At 37.4% G+C, this 22,471-nt stretch overlaps 1 protein-coding gene across 5 annotated transcripts; it reads right to left on the bottom strand.

Annotated features, from left to right (window-relative positions):
- Positions 1–4,364: 4,364 nt before the first annotated feature.
- On the bottom strand, positions 4,365–22,463 carry CNOT7 (CCR4-NOT transcription complex subunit 7). 5 transcript variants are annotated; one of them, XM_070408292.1, is made up of 7 exons: positions 22,329–22,463; positions 20,832–21,042; positions 18,280–18,473; positions 13,179–13,340; positions 10,013–10,157; positions 7,576–7,686; positions 4,365–5,498 (listed from the first exon to the last, which is right to left on the bottom strand). In XM_070408292.1, the coding sequence occupies exons 2-7, from the start codon at positions 20,946–20,948 to the stop codon at positions 5,490–5,492; spliced, it is 738 nt and encodes a 245-aa protein (XP_070264393.1). In that variant the 5' UTR covers positions 20,949–21,042; positions 22,329–22,463; the 3' UTR covers positions 4,365–5,489. The 5 variants fall into 5 exon arrangements, with proteins under 5 accessions (XP_070264393.1, XP_070264390.1, XP_070264391.1 ...); XM_070408289.1 differs by having other exon boundaries at positions 4,365–5,976; positions 22,329–22,460; XM_070408290.1 differs by having other exon boundaries at positions 4,365–5,976; positions 22,338–22,460.
- Between the last annotated feature and the right edge of the window lie 8 nt (positions 22,464–22,471).

Below are 22,471 nucleotides of genomic sequence, written 5' to 3'. Positions count from 1 at the left end.
TTCCAATAGTGTACCAGAGTTAGCTGCTTACTACAGGCAAAATTCATGTCTATAACCTGCCGTAACACAGGTTTTCTGAGGAGAAATGGGTGACAAGATGAGAAAATTACTCAGTAGTAGTAAAATGATTCCAAGGACAGTTGGTACAGACTGTAAAACTCAAGTACACTGTAATCAACAGACAAGTATTGGAAATACGGCATATGTTTGGCAAAACTATCGTCACTAAGAAAATGAAAGGATTTATAAACCATGTTCATAAAAATTTAAGCTAGTAATCATGTGATTCATGCTCAAAAGAGCCCATGAAAAACTGTTACTCCATTATATCATAAGCTAGCAAATTTTGAAATACATGTAAACTTGCTGAGCTGATTCTGAAGTTACAGAATGTCTTCAATATACACATCTTATCAAATATTTACTTACAAAAGTGAAAGTTCTAATACCGTTATGATTTTTTAAACCCAATACATGAACCACATAAATGGTCAATGTAGCAAATCCACTTGCCTGGAAAACCATAAAGAAGGTATTCAGTGTGGCCATACCAGCTACCCCTGGACAACAGATTTTAATCTGCTAACGTTTTTGTCCACAGTAACACATTTGGACAATGGATTTGCACAAAGAACATGTCTCCAGGTAAGATCCTCCTGCAGAAAACACCTACACTGCTTTCCCACCCCCGTGGACAATTTAGAACGTACTTCCTCTTCCGTGTGGAAGCAGACCACATACACACTCTAACTGCTTGTTACTCTTTTACAAACATACCACTAGAATTATTTTAAACGTGGTGGTAAAAATTCAGATTCTAACTTTCACAGACATTTTAGCAATTTGATCATGTAACTTATTAAAAGCATTACGCACATGCTAACAATTTTTATTTTATTTTAAAACTAAGCGATCTGGTCCCACTAGGATTCCATTAGAATTTATTTTTTTTACTCAAGGATCTTATTTGGTTACCAGACACAGGAAGTTGTGTTATACTTTATAATGGTCCAAACTGTGCACTTCCCTTCCCTCTGCCAGGATGGGTTTGTTATCGTATAGAAATGTAGCCAGTGGGCATCCCGGGATGAATTCCAGCAAGCTTGTTTCAAACGAAATTTGTGGATCAAAATTATGAACATGAAGAGGCTCTGATATAGATTTTTTTTAATCCTCAAACAAGAGGATGTAAAGAGGATGCTCTACCATAATGCTAGAATCTAAGCCAGTGGTTCTCAACCTTCCTAATGCCGAGGCCCTTTAATACAGTTCCTCATGTTGTGGTGACCCCCAATTTCATTGTTACAAATTGAACATAATTAAAGCATAGTGATTAATCACAAAAACAATATGTAATTATATATGTGTTTTCCGATGGTCTTAGGCGACCCCTGTGAAAGGGTCGTTCGACCCCCAAAGGGGTCGCGCCCCACAGGTTGAGAACCGCTGGTCTAAGCCAACTAAGAGCCCAATCTCTGACACCCTTTAATTGTTATACCAACGAAAATATAATCTGGGCAATACCAATAGACTTGATGCCACTTGCAGCCCTTTCTCACTGCAGGAAAGTGACAGCAAAAACAAAATAACTGGTGAGAATGCCCAGTGATAGATCCTTGTTCTTATTCATAGCCAGTATTCAGTAAGTAGTTCTGTATTGTTAGTTTACAGTTGGTGAGTGGGGAGAGATGGCTAAGATTATTCATCTGCTGAATTGAATTATTTCTGAGTACTACTCAAACCAAAGATGGCCTTCTGACAAGTGATGTTAAACTCTGGTTTACCCAACAACATAAAGGAGCTCATTGCTCATGAAGAACAGGACTATTTTATGGTTTAGATTGCATCTTGCAGGGAAGGTTTATCAGTGTAAGTAGCTCAAGGAAATTCATTAATACTTAATAGCTGTCTGACAGATAAAGGTGCTGAATTAAAATGAGAAAAAACATAATGCGCTAAAGTAGAATTCTGTAGATGCTGAATTGCTGATCCCATAGAGAGCTTCAGTTCGGTTTTTTATTGGGCTATGAAAGTAAGGCTGTTGTCCAAGTTTAGGCTTCACGTCCCTTCCTATCATGTAGAGGCCTCTAACGCCTAGTATTAAAAGTATCTTAAATGAGTTAAACATTTAATGAACATTGAATATTTAAAAAGGGAACCTTGCCCTGGCTGGTGTAGCTCAGTTGGTTGGAGTGTTGTCTTGTACACTGAAAGGTCGTGGGTTCAATTCCAGGTCAGGGCATTTTCCCAGGTTGTGGTTTCAGTCCCTGGTTGGGGGTATTTGAGAGGCAACTGATCTGTGTTTTTCTCTCACATTGATGTTTCTCTCAAATTAATAAACGTATCTTTGGGTGAGGATTTTTTTAAAAAGCCACCTTAATTACATTAACTATTCTTAGTGTAACATGGAATATATTTTAAAGTTCTTTAAAAACCACATTTAGGCAGGAAGTAGATGTGGCTGAGTCCAGAACAGTTATAAAGAACCGATGAAGGGATGTCTGTATACACCCATTTAGCTAAAGCTTGACTATTTACTTTCTACATGATCTTTGCAGTAATAAAAGACACCAGCTAATAATGAACAATGCTAATTCTTGTCTAGAAGAAAATAAAACTAAGGCATAAGACACAAGTGGAATGGGCTCCTGCCAAATGAAAACAGCTTAGTTCCTTTTCACAAGTTTTTAATTGTGACCAACTGAACTTTGTCCTGGTTCATGCATATTTTCAGCACCATCAGTTACATCACATCTTAGATTCCACTTCAGGTTGTACTGACTTACTAGCTTCTCAACTTCTTTGAACATATTCACACCTGTAGTTGTTCCACAGATACTATTAGTAGAAACTAATTCTTCAGCCACTTCAAACTCTGCATTGGTTTCCCAACAGCTGGGCAGTACTGACTCTTTAACAGCCAAAGAACACTCAAAATCATTTGTCTTGTTTTATAATTATTTTATTCATTTGAGAGCAGTGGAGAGGGAGAATCATTGATCCGCTGCCTCCTGCATGCCCCCTACTGGGGAGTCAAGCCCACAACCCAGGCCTGTGCCTGATCAGGAATCGAACCATGACCTCTAGGTTCTTAGGTTGGTGCTCAACTTCTGAACCACACAGGCTGGGCTAATTGTTATTTTATATGCAATGTCCTCACTCTTCAAGCAGCTATTCTCATCAAAAGGCTAATTTTATTTCCACATTCCTTTGGGCTACTGCATTCAGAGAATGTGATACAACTCACCATCAGTAAATGGCTTGGCTTGGCTAACACCTGAGCCACTTGTAAACGGACTTTGGTTGCAGAAATTATGCTGTGATGAGTTATATTTTAAAGTTTCCAATTCTCCTAACTGTTGCTTTCCCATGAATTGGGAATATTATGATGAGCTTTAGCCTGCTTATGGCAACATGTTGTATTTCTTAGCACAGTTATAGTTGCATGATAAACAGTATTTTACCATATCATTTAGTAAGATAATCCATTAAGGTGCCTTAAAATATTGTGGTACACTCCAAACGATTTTGTAGCATACCAAGCAGAAATGTGAAGTGAAAAGAATGGTATGGGCTTTCTGTACTCAACTTCCCCACTGTAGTGCATAAAGGATTGTGGCTGCATCCCAAGAAAACTTTATTTATGGGCACTAAAATTTAATTTTCATATAATTTTCACATCAGGAAATAGTTTCTTCCCAACCATTTTAAAATTGTAAAAACCATTCTCATCTCACTGGCCTACAAAAACAGGCAGCAGGCTGGTTTGGGCCTGCAGGCCATATTTTGCTAACCCTTCATCTAGTAGATTTAACAAGATAGTAAGCCCAGAATTAATGGCTCAGGAACCCTAAAAACGTTATCAGCTAAGTATCTTTTATGCAAAGCTACATTTAGTAAAAGTCATAATGTTCCTCTTATAAAAGTTATAAAATATTACTTCTTAGAGACAGAAACCAATAGTGATAAAAACTATGAAGTTCAGCAACTACGCGGCTATTCAAAAGGCAATCTTCATAATTCGTTTTTGTTTTTTTTTGAGGTGAAGATAAAAAGAAACCAATTAGATACCTGCTATATTGGATCAGCTTTAAAAAGAAGCCACAGTAAGTTATGCCAAGTGCATTTACTTTATAAATCTTTCAGAATAAATGCATTCTTAGAGATAGGAATCAATTCTTAAAATCCAGTTGAAGCATTAATAAAGAATAAGCCACCACTGTTGAAATGCAGAAGGCCCAGATTGATTTTTCAATAATTAGCTACAGTTAATGACGTTACTGAGTTCTGTTCAGTTGCCCAAATTAAAAAAAGTAATCCCCCAAATAAATATTTTCAAAATAAAAAGACCATTCACCAACATATATAAGAAAACATTTCTGAAGCCTTTATTTACAAAAGCTTTAAAAACAAATACCCTCTGTTTTGCAAATGTCTTGTTTAAAAAGGACCACCCAGTTACAGCACTGTAGTATCATGAATAAATGTACAAGGAAAACAAACCAATGTGGCTAACATTTGGAGATTTGCTATTATTACTGATTGAAGTGTAGATAACACACATCATTACTTGTAGTCCATCATTCTGAGTAGATTAATGATTACCAAAATGTCTTCCTACACATGCTCTGGTCTAGTCACATATTCTGCATGGCTAAATATTTCACAGTCTCTTTTGTCAATATATATAAAATAGATTGCAAAGATATACACACAAAAAATAAACAAACATTACACTCCTCAGGTAATTTTATTAGCTATATATTAGCTATATGTGTATATATACACACATACACACATAGCTAAGATATATTTTTGTATTTTGTTGTGCACCAAATCTCTCCATTCTTTATCTTTGTAACAACTATGAAAGCATAATTTTTTGTCTAATTTAATCTGGTACAAAATATACCTAAAGATTTATTATCTTTGGACTTTAATGAATTTGATTTTTGGAATTAACAAATCAAGAGCTCGGAAGTATGGCTATAAAATTAAAAAAAATTAAAATAAGATGAACAGTGATGAAATAAAAAGCAGATCAAGGGAATTGTGCCATCATAAAACAATTGCAGCGTCAACATCTTGGAGACCAGTTTCCTGGCAGACAATAAATGTCCAATCACAAACAAGGGATTTTTCCTGGAGGGTGTAAAGCTGGTTTGAAAGGTTCTTCAGTCAGAGCGGCCTACACACATGCCAATCAGAAACTGACAGACACTAGATGTGCTTGGAAGATTAAACACTAGTACTGAAACAGCAGTTATTAAGCTCCTCAGTAGTTTTCGTCTTTTGTAGTCTTGCTGAACCAACCATTTGCATAATGCATGTGCGATAATCCACGGGTGAAAAGTAAATACTTTATAAAGTTGGCAGATGGTCATTTTTCCAGCTAAGAGCAAGAAAAACCAAATTTTCTGATAAAACAGAGGATCTGAGTCAGAATCACTCTCTAAAGTGCAAAATTGATGGTCCACAATCTCAAATAGCTAAAACTCCTGCAGAATGGAAGGGAGACATGAAACACGGAAATAAATTACAGTCAGTGCTAGTTAATTTAGGAAAGGGAAACAAACCAAGCTCAAATCAGTCAAGTTTATATGATGCAGCTTTTCCACTCTCTGTCACACACGCCTGCTAACAAGTATATTAAGGCCAAATTTAACCTGAATGCTTTTCTATTTAAGCTCTGAGATAGGAATGGTCATATTAAGTACTGAAAGACAAAAATAAAATGGGCGATGAAAAAAAAAAAGTCTATTGTTCAAGGGATTCAACCAGAGATAAAACCTATATACAAGCATGTGTGTAGTTCAAATAAAATAAAAATAAAAGGACTATTTCATGTCATGACTGCTTGTTGGCTTCCTCTTCATATGCATTCCCTGTGCCATTCTGTACATAGGATGAACCAGAACCAAGGCCATACAAATGACCACAATATTTGGCATCATCAATATGATCTTCAAAGAACATCTAAAAAGGAATTTTGGGGGGGAAAAAGAGATAATTTTAACCAAAAGGTACCACTGGTAATGTATATTTCAGCAAAATCAGTACTGGCTGTTCCTAACTACAACGGCAGCTCTTTTCTATCGTCTCCTTTGAGGCCACACATATAAATCAATGAATAAAACTGAGGTCCTCAAGTTCAGAGCTCAAAAGAAACCAAAGAAAAAGACTACAAAAAAAAGTATAAAATGCATGTCTTTCCTTTTAACATTTAGACCATTTTTATAAGAATCTGTAATCATGGAAAAATGGCAGACCTTTTTACCCCATTAACTGAGCAGCACTCAATGATAAGAATGAATGAAAATAGCAAATGGTGGGTGGGGGGAGTTTAGATAAGTAGCCTTGAGCCTATGTCAAGGCTAAGTTGACTAAAAACAATCAAAGCTTAAACACGTCCTGGACAGTAAAATCTGAACATTCACATTTGGTTACTATCCTTGAAGAAGCCAAGAAAAATAAAGGTAACAAATTAGTAGTAGGGAACCCACCATTAATTCAATCATTAAACTATTTTTAAAATGCAAAGCTGAAAATCCAAATGACTGCTTTAATTCTCTAATGCAGCACTGGAATGATATACAAAACAAAGTATTTACTTTAATGAATAGATAGTCCAAATCACTTGGTAAAAAAAATCCAGTACTACTTGGCAAAACAGATATTATGTTTCCTATTGTTAATATATTTCTATAAAAAGTTTTAAATTCCCAAAAGACTACTTAGTCAATTCTTCAATGTCTTAGAGGATATACTAAAAAAGAATTTTATAAATTTTTTGTAAAAACTAAAGCTTTTATAAGCAAAAAGTCCATTCTATCTTGTTTTTGCATTTTTTTGCATTTTACCTACAGCGAGGCATACCTGTACCTATCACTTAACCTAAGGATAGACTCAGGTTAATTCAATTTTATTCTTCCACACCCAACTTCTTTGTTCTTTATCTCTGCCTTTTACTAAAGGAGGGTCTGCTCAATATGACTTTTGACTCAACTACTTCTTCAGATTTTATTTAACCCTTTGGAATTAAAAACCTCTGGTAAGACTCAATCTACTAAAAGCACAAGTCCTACTCTATTAATCTTCAAAGTACTGAAGAATGGAATAAGCAAATAATGTTTTTACCAGCAATTTAATGCCTAAGATTAAGACAATGCCAGAGGAAACAGATGAAAGAGTCCCCGGACTTGGCAAGAGTAGCACTGATGTGGTCTATAGCGAGAACTCTAGAGTTCTCCACTAGGAATGTATACACCTTGGATAAAAGGTAATAGCCTCTGGCCTCCGTTTTCTCACCTAAAAAATAATATAGTTGGACCTACGCACTTTCGAAGGTAAATTTTTTAGTCTCCAAAGAAATTATTTTTTCATTTCCTCTTAAACTACATTTCAAGATGACTTATTTTAAAATACTTTCATTCAAGTGTGGTAGAAATGACTTACATGGTACCTCTAATTATATTTTCATTTAATAAGTACTTATTGCCCCCAAACTTTGCCATGTGATTTTTAATGTTCTCAACCTAACAACCAATTGAGAAAAAGGCACTGATGTCTTCATACTTCTCTCATTTTGAAAAAGGCCATTCCTGTGAGCAATGAATCAGACCCTGCCTGATGTTGTGGTCCTATCCGTTCCAGCTCTAACTGTTCCGCAACTTCCTGTAAACCACCCTAGAAGACAGGAAAAAAAAAAAGCCTGTCAAGAGAAACACTGCAATGCCTGAATTCAGAAATTATATAACTTAGACAATGACCAAAATATAAATAAACTTCAGAATGTAGAGATGGCCTTATGAACACTGAAAACACAAGAGAATGTGAAATACTAAATATTTGTTGAATGTGGGTAAAGTTTATAATTTAATAGAAAATTAGATCTTAATCGGACAAATTTATCTTTATCATATGCTTTAAGGCATGTAATAGATAAATAGCTTTCCAAAAGATATGGTGGAAGCAGATCATATGGTAACAGGTATCAAGGGTAACATTATTGAGTACATGCACAGTCAGTCCACCCATTGATCAATTATTATAAACCTGACTGTAGGTAGTTACTTTCTAATTTTCCTAAGCTTCTCAATCTATTTCTAAATAGTTTCATCTAAATAATTTGTACAAAACAAAGCTATTATGACTAATAAAATCTTAAGTGCTTAACTATGGTTTTGCTGGTTAAAAAGAAAATGTTTTTATAATACAACTCCTTAGAAGGGTCTGCTAAAAATCTGCCTATGTTAATAGCTAGGATTAAAAAAAGAAAGATGATGAGAGTGAAAGAAAGGAAGAGAAAGAATGAATAAAAGAGAGAAAGAGGAAGGAAGTGAGGAAAGGACGGTAGCAAAGGAGGAAAGAATAATAATGGAGGACACTTGGAGGAGAGAAAGTAAAGGAAGGAAAGCATGATCAGGAAAAACAAGACAAACACAAAGAAATTCCTCTGTAAATTGTTAAGGCCCTACCAGCAAACCAACCCTTCTGTTTATCACAGCCTAAACAGAGCTTTGGACAGCAGTTGCTCCTGAGCTAAAAATAGCACGAGGATTAGGTAACATTAGCAGCTGCTTAGAGAGCAACAGGGTAGGTCATTCAGGAGGTGGACTATAGGTCAAAAAAGCACTGTTGTCATGAACCTGAATTTTAACATTCTAGGTCACTTATATTCAGAATATCTGATATACTTAGAAATTTTCAAATAACGTATACATAATGAGCAATAATTTGGTTCTGTTTCCAGAAACTGTCATTGTACAGATATCAATTTTAAAATGCATTTCCAAGGCCAAATTAAAACATTCTGGCCTTGGATTCTCAGCATGTAATACTTTCAGGGTATGGACTGAGTTTCTAGAGTAGTAAAAATATACTACTGCAAGTTCACTTAAGTCGCATAGCTAGAAGTCTTTTCAAATTGCACAGAAATCTGCTGCTCTTAGGTGTCACAAATATGAAATAATCTTCCTTAAAAATTTCCCTGGTTATATGGCAAATTCTATGAGGAGGCAAGCTGACTTTGGCCAAAAGACTGTTTCTCTTATGATTTTGTCATTTGTCAAAGCAAAGTTTCCTATTTAATTCCTAAAATATTTATTTCTGCGTAAAAGTAATGCTCTTGAAGTTTTTAGCATCTTCTAAAAGTATAACATAATTGCACTTCTAAAAGCTTGATGAGGAGAAAATGTGATCAAACTTGAGATAGGTTCTCTGAAGCAACCACTTTACCTAAATGTTTGTGTTTCTGTTTATTATAGCTTATTCACTGTAACAGAAAATACTGTGTTCCTTAGGGAGGCTGTGCCATCACAGATGCATTCTCAAACTAAAGGAACACCTTTCCTTAAAGCAATGTTCCTCTTGAAAAAATTAATGTTCAAAAGTAACAATTACACATGTTAAGCAGTGTCAGGATATAAGATACTGTCCGGACAGGACATTTACTTACTATAGCACTTACTACTAACAAGTCGACAATCTTTGGGGCAGGAAAAGCAAACAAAACCCTTTCAGCCTTGTAATTTAATCCCTGAAACACGATCCAATGACTAGACTCAACAAAATAATCTCTAGCCAAGCCCAACTGAAGGAGAAACTTCTGTACCCTACTGACTACATCTGCACACTGCTGGCCCCTTGCACTCTATCTTGCGTGGATAGATTATGTGCATGTTGGGAGAGTGAGAACCTGCACTTCTGTGCAAGAGAGCCTCACAGGGTCTGTGCTGGTTTTTTATTTTCAATCTGGCAAGCAATGATAAACATCTGATCCTTGGTTTTAATTTTACTGAAAACTTGTTCTGCTAGTATATATTAAAGCTTTGCAAAAGGATTTTCTATAAAGCATTATTTATGCAAGGAAAAAAAAGACCCAAATGACCAGATAATACAACTGCACTTAATATAAAACTATGACACATGGTCTGAATCACCATCCCAACCAGGACCCTATCATGTCATCGCTGGTCGGTGCAATTACAGGTGAAGCCACTCGAAGCCTTACTTTGAGGTTTTTGCAGCTCTTCATGAGGTACTTCACATCATAAATGACGGGAAAAAACAATCGAAGGATCTCGAAGAAGTCAAGCTCTTCTTCAGGCAAGTTAGAATTGGTCAGGATTTTGATTAAGTAGCCAAAGTCATAACCACTACAAAAGGGTTAAAAGAATACAGAAGAGGGACCTTAATACCATGGAGATGAAAAACCTTTTCTGATAATAAATTTTAAGTGAGTCACACTCAAGACAAAAAAGGAATCAACAAAAATAGTGCACAAAACCAGAAAATAACAAGTTCACAACTGTAATGGGAAAATGTTGTCTTCTTACATAGACCTTGGTACTTCATCCTCCAGACACCAATATGCAGATCTCTAGTACCATCCCAAGCCTATAGTCACTGAACTACTATTTTGCTGATCCTTGAATAGAGAACTCTTCATGGAGAATGTTAAACCGCCCACAGTGTATGTCTAAAAAATTTAATTAACTATGGAAATGAAGAAATAAAGATGAATGGAAAGTTGGCCAAACAGGTAGCAGAACTGGCATTCACAAGGCAAAACTAATGCAAATCTCCCCATCTTTTTCATAAAGAGAGCACATACTTCAAAAATCCAAAGGGTTAATTCCCTACCAAAGTATATTCACTTCCGTAACTGACTTTACTAAGTGCTCTCTTCCCTCAAAAGTATTTCTGTTACCATCTCCTGATGGCTCCCCAAGAGATACTAGTGGGAATGCTGCACATGCAAGTGAAGGCAGCAAAGGCTGAGACTGTCTACAGAACAAAACACAAACCCATACTCTCCAATCAACACCTCCTGCACCTACTGTCTGGCTTTCCCCCAGTTTTACAACTCCCTACACTCCCAGGCCATTACACACCCTCTTTTCCCTGTCTACCTTTCCTTCAGGGACCTTTCACAGGTGCCTTCCCTGTAGAGCCCAGCTCCCACAGATTTGTTACCCAAGTTGTTTCCTTGTATTATCCTTCAAAATGCATGTATTGTTTTCTCCATTAGTTTAAAGGGCAGGAATCCCATTTAAAAAACGTCTTTTCAGTATGAAGCTCAACATCTGATGAGACGTTATTTACATATCTTTTGGGGAGGGTACAAAACAAAATTTATATTTACTATTCAGAGTTTTACTTCTAATCTAAAAAAGGCAAGAGGGGACTTCCCCTCCCCACGTGGGAGTCTGTGCTTGTTCTTCAATAAATTTCCACCTTTGCTATGAAAACAAAAAAAAGGCAAAGAAAGCTCTACCACTGAAGACCACTTAGAAATATCAAGGTATCAATAATAAACAGCAGAAACCTTTAAATTTCTGATAGTTGGCAAAGAAGTACTCTGGTGTCTACCTAAAATATAAATCAACACAGCCTTTGCTTACTACTAGTAAAGGTAAGATTATATTAGAGTTTAGGATTTATAAATTAGTCTTTATCTTCTAAGAAATCCTATATAATAAAAGGCTAATATGCAAATTGTCTCCTCAACCTGGAGTTTGACTGTGGGGGGGGGCGGGGGCGGGTGTCTGGCCAGCCAAACGCCTGCAAGCCCCTCCCTCCGGCTGGCCCAGCCTAATCAGCCCCAATCGGGGCAGGCTGGCCGGACTCCACCCATGCACCATTTTGTGCACAGGGCCTCTAGTAGATAATATGAAGAAAACATATAATAGCATTTTGTAGAATAAAAATCAACATTTCGCCGAAACCGGTTTGGCTCAGTGGATAGAGCGTCGGCCTGCGGACTGAAAGGTCCCAGGTTCGATTCCGGTCAAGGGCATGTACCTGGGTTGCGGGCACATCCCCAGTGGGAGATGTGCAGGAGGCAGCTGGTCGATGTTTCTCTCTCATCGATGTTTCTAACTCTCTATCTCTCTCCCTTCCTCTGTAAAAAATCAATAAAATATATTTAAAAAAAAAAAAAAATCAACATTTCTTGACAAGTATTCAAATACTAAGAATCTAATCTAGACTAACCTCTAAAGCGACATGAACCCTTTTTGTTCATCTCAATACCCCAGTGCCAAGTCAAAGTACTTGCTCAGAGTATCTTTTGAACGAAAGACCATAATATATGTAGTAAAAGCACAGGCAAATTCTTTCCCATTCTTTTGTTTCCTTCTGACCAGGAAATTTTGTAAAAAAAGAATTCAAAAACATTTCTCAAATTAACAGAGACTGAAGTCTTATTTCCCGAGGTAACAAGTGGAGGAGAGTAGAAAGGAAAGATAACAGGTAAGAATTAGTATGTTCAATATCTCCAACTCAAAATTTACTGCTTAGTCCTGCACCAAGTTTACAACATGAACAGTCTTTTACTGTAATCATTCCACAGGCCAGAGCTGGAACTGGTAAAGCATGTGGGATAGTCTTATTTTTTTTAAAAAAATGTATGAAGTGGAGTGAGTATAAGAACATTAACACCTGCATAATACAATACTTTAAAACAATTCTGCAAGATAGTTCTTCTAAATGATGCCATCCTGATCACTTTATTTAAATAAAATTAAACTCTACCACACACCAACACCTAGCATTTTGCTTTTTTGCCTCCATAGCACTTAATACCATCTAAAAAAAACCACATGTAAATTCCATCAGTTAGAAAAATTGTGTGCCTATTCCCACCAGAATGTAAACTCTATGAGGATAAGAAGTTTAGTCTGTTTTGTTTATATCTTAATTCCTAGAATTTTATCACAGGGCAAGGCTTATGGTAGATATTAAGTATTTTTAATGAATGAATTCTTGCACTTAGGCTAGGTAATGTTAAATAACCTTAGGTAACAGATTCCAAATGGCATTGTTGGACTAAACCAAGGTCTATTTTCCCAGCCTGTACCCTTTTCACTATGCAATGCTGACTCTCCTGGGCCAAAATGTATCCCATGTTGTAAAACCTTTAAGCAGACCAACATTAGTCTCTTCAGAGTTAGGAGACTGCAACGTGGCAACCAATTCTTTATGGAACTGAGCCTGAAAGTGCTGAAACAGTGACCACGCCAAACATGCAGCAGCTAGGAAATGGTAACACATATGCCATTTTCTTTTTCTGTTTCTCTTCTCCTTGTTTAATTTAAGCACTTCACTCAAAACTGTTGCAGTGTGAGTTTTTTGTGGCAAAAACACGCATGCCATTTGTAATGCAATCTCTTTACCTATGAAATGATAACCATTTGACCCCTTCACAGAGGACCACTCCCGATGTCATAAGAAGTTCTGCAAAGTACTGGGTCTCAATTCCTTCCTCCTCATGCTTTTTAAACTGGATACCAGATGTTGTTAGTAGCTCTATAGAGTCTTGGGCATACATGTCCTCCCTGGCAGGAGAAGAAGAAACACAACATTCAAAAGTGCCATACTTCAAACAAACTCTTTTTCTCAACTTAGACCTACAACTACAATACCACAAACAAGAAAGAGGGCTGGCTTGGGTCCAAGTGTTCCAATGTTTCACATACATGGAAAGAAACTACAGTTTAAACATTAACAGTCATGATTTCAGAAAACTGTGCACACATTAAATAATCATTCAAAACAGTCCAATGGTGAGATTTTAATCTTTACTCTGAACTAGCCTTTCGAAAGTTAAATAAATTTGGGTTTGAAAAGAGTCTTCTATTCACCGGGGACTAGTACCACAAACTAACAGACATGTTCTTTCAGTCTCAGCAGCTGCTTTAACGCTGCCAGATGCCGCTGTCGCCACAGGGTGAGGGCCTATGCTCATCTACCTGCTCTCGGCAGCACCAGAGAGAACACGTGCAAACATCTGACGTGGCCGCGTTAAACGACATTCCACATTAAAGTCAAAGGAGAGGCTCCTCTCATAAATAGCCTTGCAAATAGCCCCAATGAGCAGAAACCTGATTAAAATGAAGGACTCAGGTTAACAGCAATGATTTCTTCTTCTAACAATCTTAATCCTCCAAGATTGCCTACCAAAAATCAAGCCAGGATATCTAAATATAAACCAATCATTCAAGACTACTTATGCCAAAAAGAAAGCCATCTCTACTTCGTAAGTATACACAGATATCTAAAATATTAAATAAGTGGAAAAATGAAGGTGTATGTTTCTGAGAATGAAAAAAAAGTATTTTGTGTATTGCCCCATTAGACTTTTCTGTTTACATTTTAAACTGTAAAAATATCACTTTCCATCATTTAGCAAAGACAATCCTATTAAACCATTTAACAAAACTAATTATACCAAAAGAAAAATCACACTTGAGCCGAAATGTATTCTTATGGTCTAGTCTCTGGAAATCAATCTACTTCCAAATGTTTCTAAAAAATAAAACTAGCCACTGAAATATTTTAAAATGGGAAAACCAGAACAATCACTGTCAAAATTTCCCCTGGAAAACACCTCAGAAAGGATACCTGAATAAACCCAATACAAGTTTTTTCATTCAACAACAGTATCATTTGGCCTTATTACACTAAAAATATGTATCTTAAACAGCTAGACCCTCACTCATCAGGTCGCAATGCTCACAAGGGGAGGCATGTTTTAGCAATTATAACCAACCAAGGCATAACAGATTCTTTCTCCAGACTCACATTATTCTGGGCCACTGCTTGCTTTTAGTTAACTGTCTGTCTCTCTCACCCAGAATGCAAGCTTTAGGAAGACAATCATTTTTATCTATTTTGTTAAATGTTATATCATCAGATAAAAACAACAACAAACAAACAAACAAGAAGTGGAATAATGAGTGTTGCCCAAACTTGCCAAATGATAAGAATCACCCAGAGAGCTTACCAAAAATATGGACTCCCAGGTCCCATACCCGGGCCCATTGAACCCCAATCCCCAGGAGAGACCTGGATGACTACTTCTGACAATTTATGATCAAGTAAGTTAGTAAACAAAAACATGTATGCAAACTATTTCTCTTTTTTTGTTCCTGCATAGTTCACATAGCTCAATCCAGATAAATTAATGTACTGTCATCTGAATTTCAATGGACTAAATATTTTATCATTTGGAACAAATTCCATGCTTTATAATACCCATGTTATTAGAAAAAGAAAGCTGGGAACCCCATCCAGGTAAGCTAACTAGATCTCCAAATAGGACAGAAAATACTTGGTGTGGTAAGGGAAACTCCCTAACTGTTATGACTCAATTCTCTAAATCAATAGAATGTCCCTTTTCCCTGGTGTCCATTTCAAGTTCTGAAAATCATTTCACCTTGCTAGCAGATGTAGGAAATACCCAGTTCTGACAACTGAACAGAAAGGAGGGCCATGTATAAATCTCTAAAAAAAGTTTTCCAAAAAAGCAGAGATACAAGCCTGTCTATCTCAATTATAGCCTAAAGTCAGAAACTAACTCATCTAAGTCTGCTAAATTCAGTAAATTTATTGAAATTACCTCTAGCTACAAATACAAACTTAGCCTACTACACAAATTCACATATTTAAACATGCAGGTTAGAGATTTTACAATTTAGAAACACTTTCCAACCTCAATGAACTCCTGGCTCACCACACATTTTACATTTTTAAAAATGTTAACTCCTATATATTTAAATTAATGCTGAAAATCGTAAGAGGCAATTAAACTGGAATATAGATTGTCACAAATGCAGATGATTACTAAACGTAGTACCTAATGAACCCAAACTGATAAGAACACAAAGATGCCCCCCCCCCCAAGTCTGCAAAGGCTATGAAAGACAACATATTCAGGCTACAACTCCATAACTGATAGCTGTCCTTTCACCTTCAAATGCCTGTGCATTATCAGTAAAACAAAAGCCACCCTTTGTTTCTGTTGTCCCTCCTTCTTACGGCACTATCTCCTTTGCACTGCCATTTTCCTTAAATGAAGTCTTCCTTTCCATTATTACTGAAGCCATGATCCCCTGTAATCTCTTCCACGCTGTGCAAATGATTCTCTCAAATATCAAGAATTACTATAATCAAATTGATAACCCTATAAAAAATTCTTCTCTCTTTTGACTTTTTAGAGGAATTCTGCCCATGGCTTTCTTTTCTTCACAGCTCAATACCCCACTTCAAGTTTCATTTACACATCAACTCTGAAATTCAGTTTAGAGAGGATTCAAATATATCGATCAGTACCTAACAATTCTAATTCTTGGACTTTAGCATCATGAAGCGGACAAAAGAGTTATGGGAACACTAAATTATAATGACCACGACCAACGTCCCTTAGTTCTGTATCCCTGGTGCCTAGCACAGCCGCTGATACATTCATTCTAGGCCCATAATAAAAAGGGAATTTTCACCTTTCTTCAAAATATCCAAGATTCTGTTCATGGGGCTCTGTCTCCACATTAGATGGCACTGGTTTTATCTTCCAACTGACTTTTTCTATTTAATATTTTTCACTATATGCTTCTCTTTAAACATCTCCCAAGACATGAACATCAGTGGAAATGGATGCAAAAGTTGGTATAGCAAATCTACAGTAGCCCTCTCTGTATGAGAAAAACGTCTTTCAGAGACTATACTAACAAAGCAGTTGTTATTAGAATAATTATGTTTCTAGATAAGGAAAATTTCAATTTTACCAAAACTGTGACACGAATATGTCTCCTCCTATTCAGGTAATAAGATCACAACGGCATCTTAGTTAAAACAATGTTCTAATAATGACCAGTTTAGAAAAAAAGTAACATAGAACAAATGAAATGGTAAATAATTTTAAAAAGCGGTCTTTTAGGAAAAGGCTAAAAAGCCATTTTCTGTGTTTCAGAACTACCGTACTTATGAAAGGTTATTATCAGTTTGAATAGAGACAAGTATTTTTTTTATCCTTTACAAGGTTCTGAAGAGTACATTTTAAAATCCAAAAACAGGGAGTCAGGCTAAACACAATGAAAGTATAAGCCATATTACTGCAACACTAACAGCACTATCCTTTAAAATCATCAACCCTGCTTTTCCTTAAATCTCCTATACTAAATTTCACATTATTCTAGAGAATGGGAGGTTCATACATTGGCATTACCACCTTCTTTTACTATTTTTCAAATCAGATGTTACAGTACATTACACAAGTATAGGCTGTCAAACAGGACATTGCAATCCTGTATTGTAACATACTTTGAATGTATTAAAACATTTCTCCAACTTACAGTCAGTTTATAAACAGTCTGCCTTTGGCCCAAACAATCTACATTTCTCTAAGCCAGTGGTTCTCAACCTTCTGGCCCTTTAAATACAGTTCCTCATGTTGTGACCCAACCATAAAATTATTTTCGTTGCTACTTCATAACTGTAATGTTGCTACTGTTATGAATGGTAATGTAAATATCTGATATGCAGGATGGTCTTAGGCGACCCCTGTGAAAACGGGTCGTTCGACCGCCAAAGGGATCGCGACCCACAGGTTGAGAACCGCTGCCTAAGCTATCAAGATTACTCCTACCAATGATAGACAAGAATTACAAGTAAGGAAACTGGGTTTCTACCCTGGGCTTGAGTTAGAATTCAGATTCTGGAAGACAATCTGCCAGATCCTGAAGTGTTTCTGAAAGAAGCACCAGGTTAAAGGACAGTATTACTTCTCCCAGATCTATAATAATAAAAGCGTAATATGTTAATTAGACCAGATGTCCTTCTGGACCAAGCCAGGGCTGCGAGGGAAGCCTGGGTCCCGGGTGCCAGAGGGAAGCGGGTGCTGGCAGCCGGGGGAAGGCAGGCCTACTCTTGCGCAAATTTCACACATCGGGCCTCTAATGTAAGTATAAGAGATTTTGTGGCCTGACCTGGGAATAAAATCATTTATATAACATTGACTTGACAGGAAAATGCACCCAAGTTTCCAATAAATATCTTATCACCTTTGACAAATAATCTACTCATAAACTGGAATATGACTATAATAAAAACCTCTTAAGAAGCAAAACTATCACAACAAAGACAAATGTGTTTCAAACTGTACACAAGTTTGAAAGTGAAACTAATATTCTAATTATTTTTTTTCTGCTAAGTATTTCCAATACTCAAAATTTTCCAAATTTCAAAAAAAAGTGGCAGTAAAACTTTTCATATAACATTTCTAAAAATTCAAAGTACATGAATTGGAGACTCTGCTTTATTCAATTATTTGGACCTATAATATCTAGAAGCAATCTAACCTTTGAGATTTTAGGTTTTAAGTATTTCCAGGATAACTATGCAATATTCACTTAGAATTTCATTCACTATACTTGAGGGACATCAACTCCAAAAATTAAACTAAAAAAAATTATCAGGTTATATTTATTTCTCACTTACGTCAAATTAAATTTAAAATTAAACTGCCAAGTTGAAGTTCCTGGAGGGTATTCTCCTTGCTCATTCATAAATGTCAGTCCTAGCTGAATTATCTTTAACAAGTCTACATTACACCGTAATAGTTGGTACTGATAGTCAGCATTGCTCCTGAATTCTCCAATAGGTCTTGCAACCACACCTGGAAACTCGGTGTCCTGTAAAACAGTTTTAAAATTCATTATTTACTAAAAACCACAGTCCACAAATTCCTAGAATAAGCAATTTTTGGTACAAATTAAAGAATCCCCTGTTATAGATGATATTCTATTCACTCATATTCTATTACGAAGTACCTTTTAACAGAAAAGAGCATTATTTTTTGGAACCATAAAATGAAACTCTACAACCTTAATGAATTTTCCTTACTTTAAATATCCTATCGGTAAAAAAATTACTTATATATAGCATGATAAATGCAACCAAGTACTCTATTCCCAAGGAAGAGGAAAAAAATCATAAGTTGATGTTTCTCAAGAGGTATGGGAACCTATGCTATTCTGTTAAAACCAATATGGAACTGGTCAATAAGAATGGAAAATGCATCATACTTTCCAATCACTTTTCTCAGGCAAGGATTATATAAACATCAAACCCTTCTAATTTCTTGAGCTAAAACAGTATTCTCTTTATACTCCAGAGAAAGCATGTCATCAAAAATTGCATGCCACTCACACTCCTGTAGAATGTTATCACGTCTCTAATGTTGTCACTCCTTATCATCTGAGAAATAAGTGACCGCTGGCAATTTCTATTGAATAAGAAAATTTAATTCTGTGAGGATGTACACCTTTATTAAACAGAACATTATCTATGTACATTCAAATATTCATATTTTAACCAATCAACTTTTCCCTCCCCATAGACGTATATTTATTTGTATTAAAAATACTGCCCTGGCTGGTTTGGCTCAGTGGATAGAGCACTGGCCTGCGGACTGAAGGGTCCCAGGTTCGATTCCAGTCAAGGGCACATGCTCAGGTTGCAGGCTCGATCCCCAATAGGAGGCGTACAGGAGGCAGCCAATCGATGATTCTCTCTAATCATTGATGTTTCTCTCTCTCTCCTTCTCCCTTCCTCTCTGAAACTAATAAAAATATATATTTAAAAACAGTTTTTTAAAAATATTGAGAAAATGATACATCAGTTTAGTATTAAAACTCAAATTAGGAAGCTAAGAACAAAATCTAAAATACCTAGTCACTATAAACAGTAAAGAAATTAAAACTTGCCGTAGCCGGTTTGGCTCAGTGGATAGAGCGTCGGCCTGCGGACTGAAAGGTCCCAGGTTCAATTCCGGTCAAGGGCATGTACCTTGGTTGCGGGCACATCCCCAGTAGGGGGTGTGCAGGGGGCAGCTGATCGATGTTTCTGGCTCTCTATCCCTCTCCCTTCCTCTCTGTAAAAAATCAATAAAATATATTTAAAAAAAATAAAAATAAAAAATAAAAATACCCATTAATATTAAAAAAAAAGAAAAGAAATTAAAACTTCTCTAAATTTTCCCTACTCAAAAACCACTCTATTGGAAGCACTGTGATATGCTAGATGTTGGAAGAACAAAAGAATATTAAGATACTAACCCCTTGCTTCACAAAGCTAATTTTCTAGAAAACAGTAGAGTAGCTATAACAGATGTACAAGATGAGATGCTTAATAGCAGTATGTTCATGGAGCTCCACTGTTAACTTTTTTTAAAAATTAAAAACCAAACAACAACAAAACTGCAGATCAACAATGTTTCACTGGGAGATCTTTTTTGTTTGAGAAAGACATCAGGAGTTTCCTAGCTTATGGGAGCTGATCTGGTATTATCAGTTAGGCCTCAGCATTGCTAGGGGCTGACTTGGCACTTGTAGCTAATGTTCTTCCGTCCAATTTAAACAATTTCACACTTCAACATCAGACAAGGCCACTCTGTAATCATGACTAAACATGGACAAACCACGAAAATGATCAAACACCCATCTTGGTTAGTGACTGACTGTTGCTTCTTTATAGCTTTCGACTTACTTGGGTCTTCTTTCACTCTAGTTAAAACACATTGCCCTGGCTGGGGAACTCAGTTGGTTAGTGTCTACCCTACATGCCAAGGTTGCAGGTTTGATCTCGTCAGATCCCACACAAGCAACAAATGAATACATCAATAAGTAGAACAACAAATCCATGTTTCTCTCATTCCCTCTCTCCGTTCCTCTCTCTCAAAATCAATTAAAAGAAAAACTTTATTAAGATACCCCAGCTTCCCACAAAGCCCTGCTTCCTTAATCCCTACCTAAAACTGCCTGACGCAAGTTTCCTCCAATGGTATGCATTTTCCCTCACTCCAATAAGTAATAAACCCAACTTGTCACATCACAGGTATGTTTCCTGTGGTCTTTGGTTGGAGGACACAGACAAAATTTCCTTTGCATAATTAATCCCTTAAAAAATAAAGAAGGGTTGAATTCAAGACTTTTAAAATTCCTCTTCCCCTTTTATAAGAAGCATTTAAGGATATTTGATCATAGGCATACCATAGCAACATAATTGTATTTTCTAATAACTTGACGAATTTTCTTCATCTCTTCATCCAGGTTGCAAGCCCAAACTTCACAGATTCTTTGGCTATGATCTACCGTTGCTGCTGGCATAGTGAGGGCACAAGGAGTCTAGCTGCCAAGCATCAAAATGTTATACTTGATTGAAGATCTGTTTCATAAAATACTTTATCCTTTATTTGTGTACCTGTCAAGATAAACACAGGTTTCCTAGTTCTAACATCAGTTATATACAAAGAGTGTTTTATGTGCACATATTAATAATTTCCCACTAATTTAAAGACTGCTCTGAATTCAACTCGCTGAATAAAATTGATAACCATTTTCAGACAAAAATGAAACCTCAAATACTGATACACATGTGAGAAGATCACATGTTACTAGGACAGAAGTAATGTTTGCTTTTATTCCTAATTAAGAGAACATTCAAAATCTGATTTGATTACAGAATCTCCTTGACTAGCATTTATTCAAGCCAAAATTGGAGGGGACAAAATTAAACCTACTTTAATAATAATAATAAAACGTTATTTCTGAGCAATAAGTAACAGACACAGCGCTTGTCTGAATGTCCATTAACTGCAGGAGGGAAAAAGCAAGGCATTTCAACTTGTTTCTTTCTAATTTCCTAAAAATCATAGCATTTTCCCCTGGTTACCAAACACACACACTTCATGTTGCTGGGCCATATACACTGGTTTCACGGTATATGATAACAGGACAGACCACATTTTGGTTCTTGAACAGGAAAAGGCTCCTTCGTTTTTCACAGTTTGAAAAAAAAAAATAGCATAACAAAGATTTTTCAAAGGAATTATGCGCCCACCCAGACTCTGCAGTCACAGGTGTAACCGAGGGCTTTGAGAACAGAAAACCCAAGATCTAGGCCCTAGATTCTAGGGGTCCCTGCTTTCTAAGCCTGCCCACTCTGCCACACATGGCGGGCCGCCCCTGCAGTTACCAGTGCTTTTCTGCACGGCCCTCGACTGCAGCTGCAGAAACCAAGGGGGCCACCGACCTCACTGCTGGAGGGAGCATCTCCGCCCTGCGGGCTCCCCAAGAAAGGAGCGGGCGGTGCAGAAGCACTCCAGCCACAGATAACTCTCCTCCCTGGCGGAGCGCCAGGGCGAAGGTGCAGATAACCAGTGACTGCAGCCAGATTGACCCCGGGCACTGCTGCGCGCCAGCATCCGAGGAGCTGGGGACCTGGGCCACCGCCCTCCGTCCCCCATTTCCGTCCCACCGCCGCGAGTCCCAGGTACAAAGCCTCTGCGTCATCACTCCGCGCCAGCCCCCGGCCAAACCCCCAGCCTCAGCTACCTTCCCTCTCCTCCGCCCGCCACCCCGCTCCGTCCCTCGCCGGCCCCGTTCCAGCTGGCGCCATCGCGCACCCTCCCGGGTCCACCGTCCCCACCCCCTTGCCACTTCCCCATCCCGCCCGCCCCCGCCGCCGGCTGCAGGCGCCAGATCTACTTGTGTCACCGAGCTCGCGCTTCTCCTCCTCCTCCTCGCCATAGAGACAGCACTCGGCGACGGCGACGGCGGCGGCGGCGGGAGCGGCGGCGGATGCCCCATAGACACCTCTCGCCCAGCGAGGGGGGAAGGGGAGCGGCGCT

The sequence above is a fragment of the Myotis yumanensis genome, unplaced genomic scaffold (genome assembly GCF_028538775.1).
Source record: "Myotis yumanensis isolate MYYU_CA2020_CCGP unplaced genomic scaffold, mMyoYum1.0.hap1 SCAF_3, whole genome shotgun sequence".
Lineage (NCBI taxonomy): Eukaryota > Metazoa > Chordata > Mammalia > Chiroptera > Vespertilionidae > Myotis > Myotis yumanensis.
Note: the sequence above shows the minus strand (reverse complement) of the source record. Positions and strands in the feature narration are given on the sequence as shown.

Bases quoted from the DNA above. Each gene is read 5' to 3' on its own strand.
- CNOT7 (XM_070408289.1), bottom strand. From the start codon at position 20,948: ATGCCAGCAGCAACGGTAGATCATAGCCAAAGAATCTGTGAAGTTTGG. The intron at 10,158-13,178 runs GTAAAGAGATTG...ACCCTTTTGTAG, and splicing joins AAATGGTTATCATTTCATAG to TGGTTATGACTTTGGCTACT. The intron at 5,977-7,575 runs GTATGAAGACAT...ATTCCTTTTTAG, and splicing joins CCTTTTTCAAAATGAGAGAA to ATGTTCTTTGAAGATCATAT.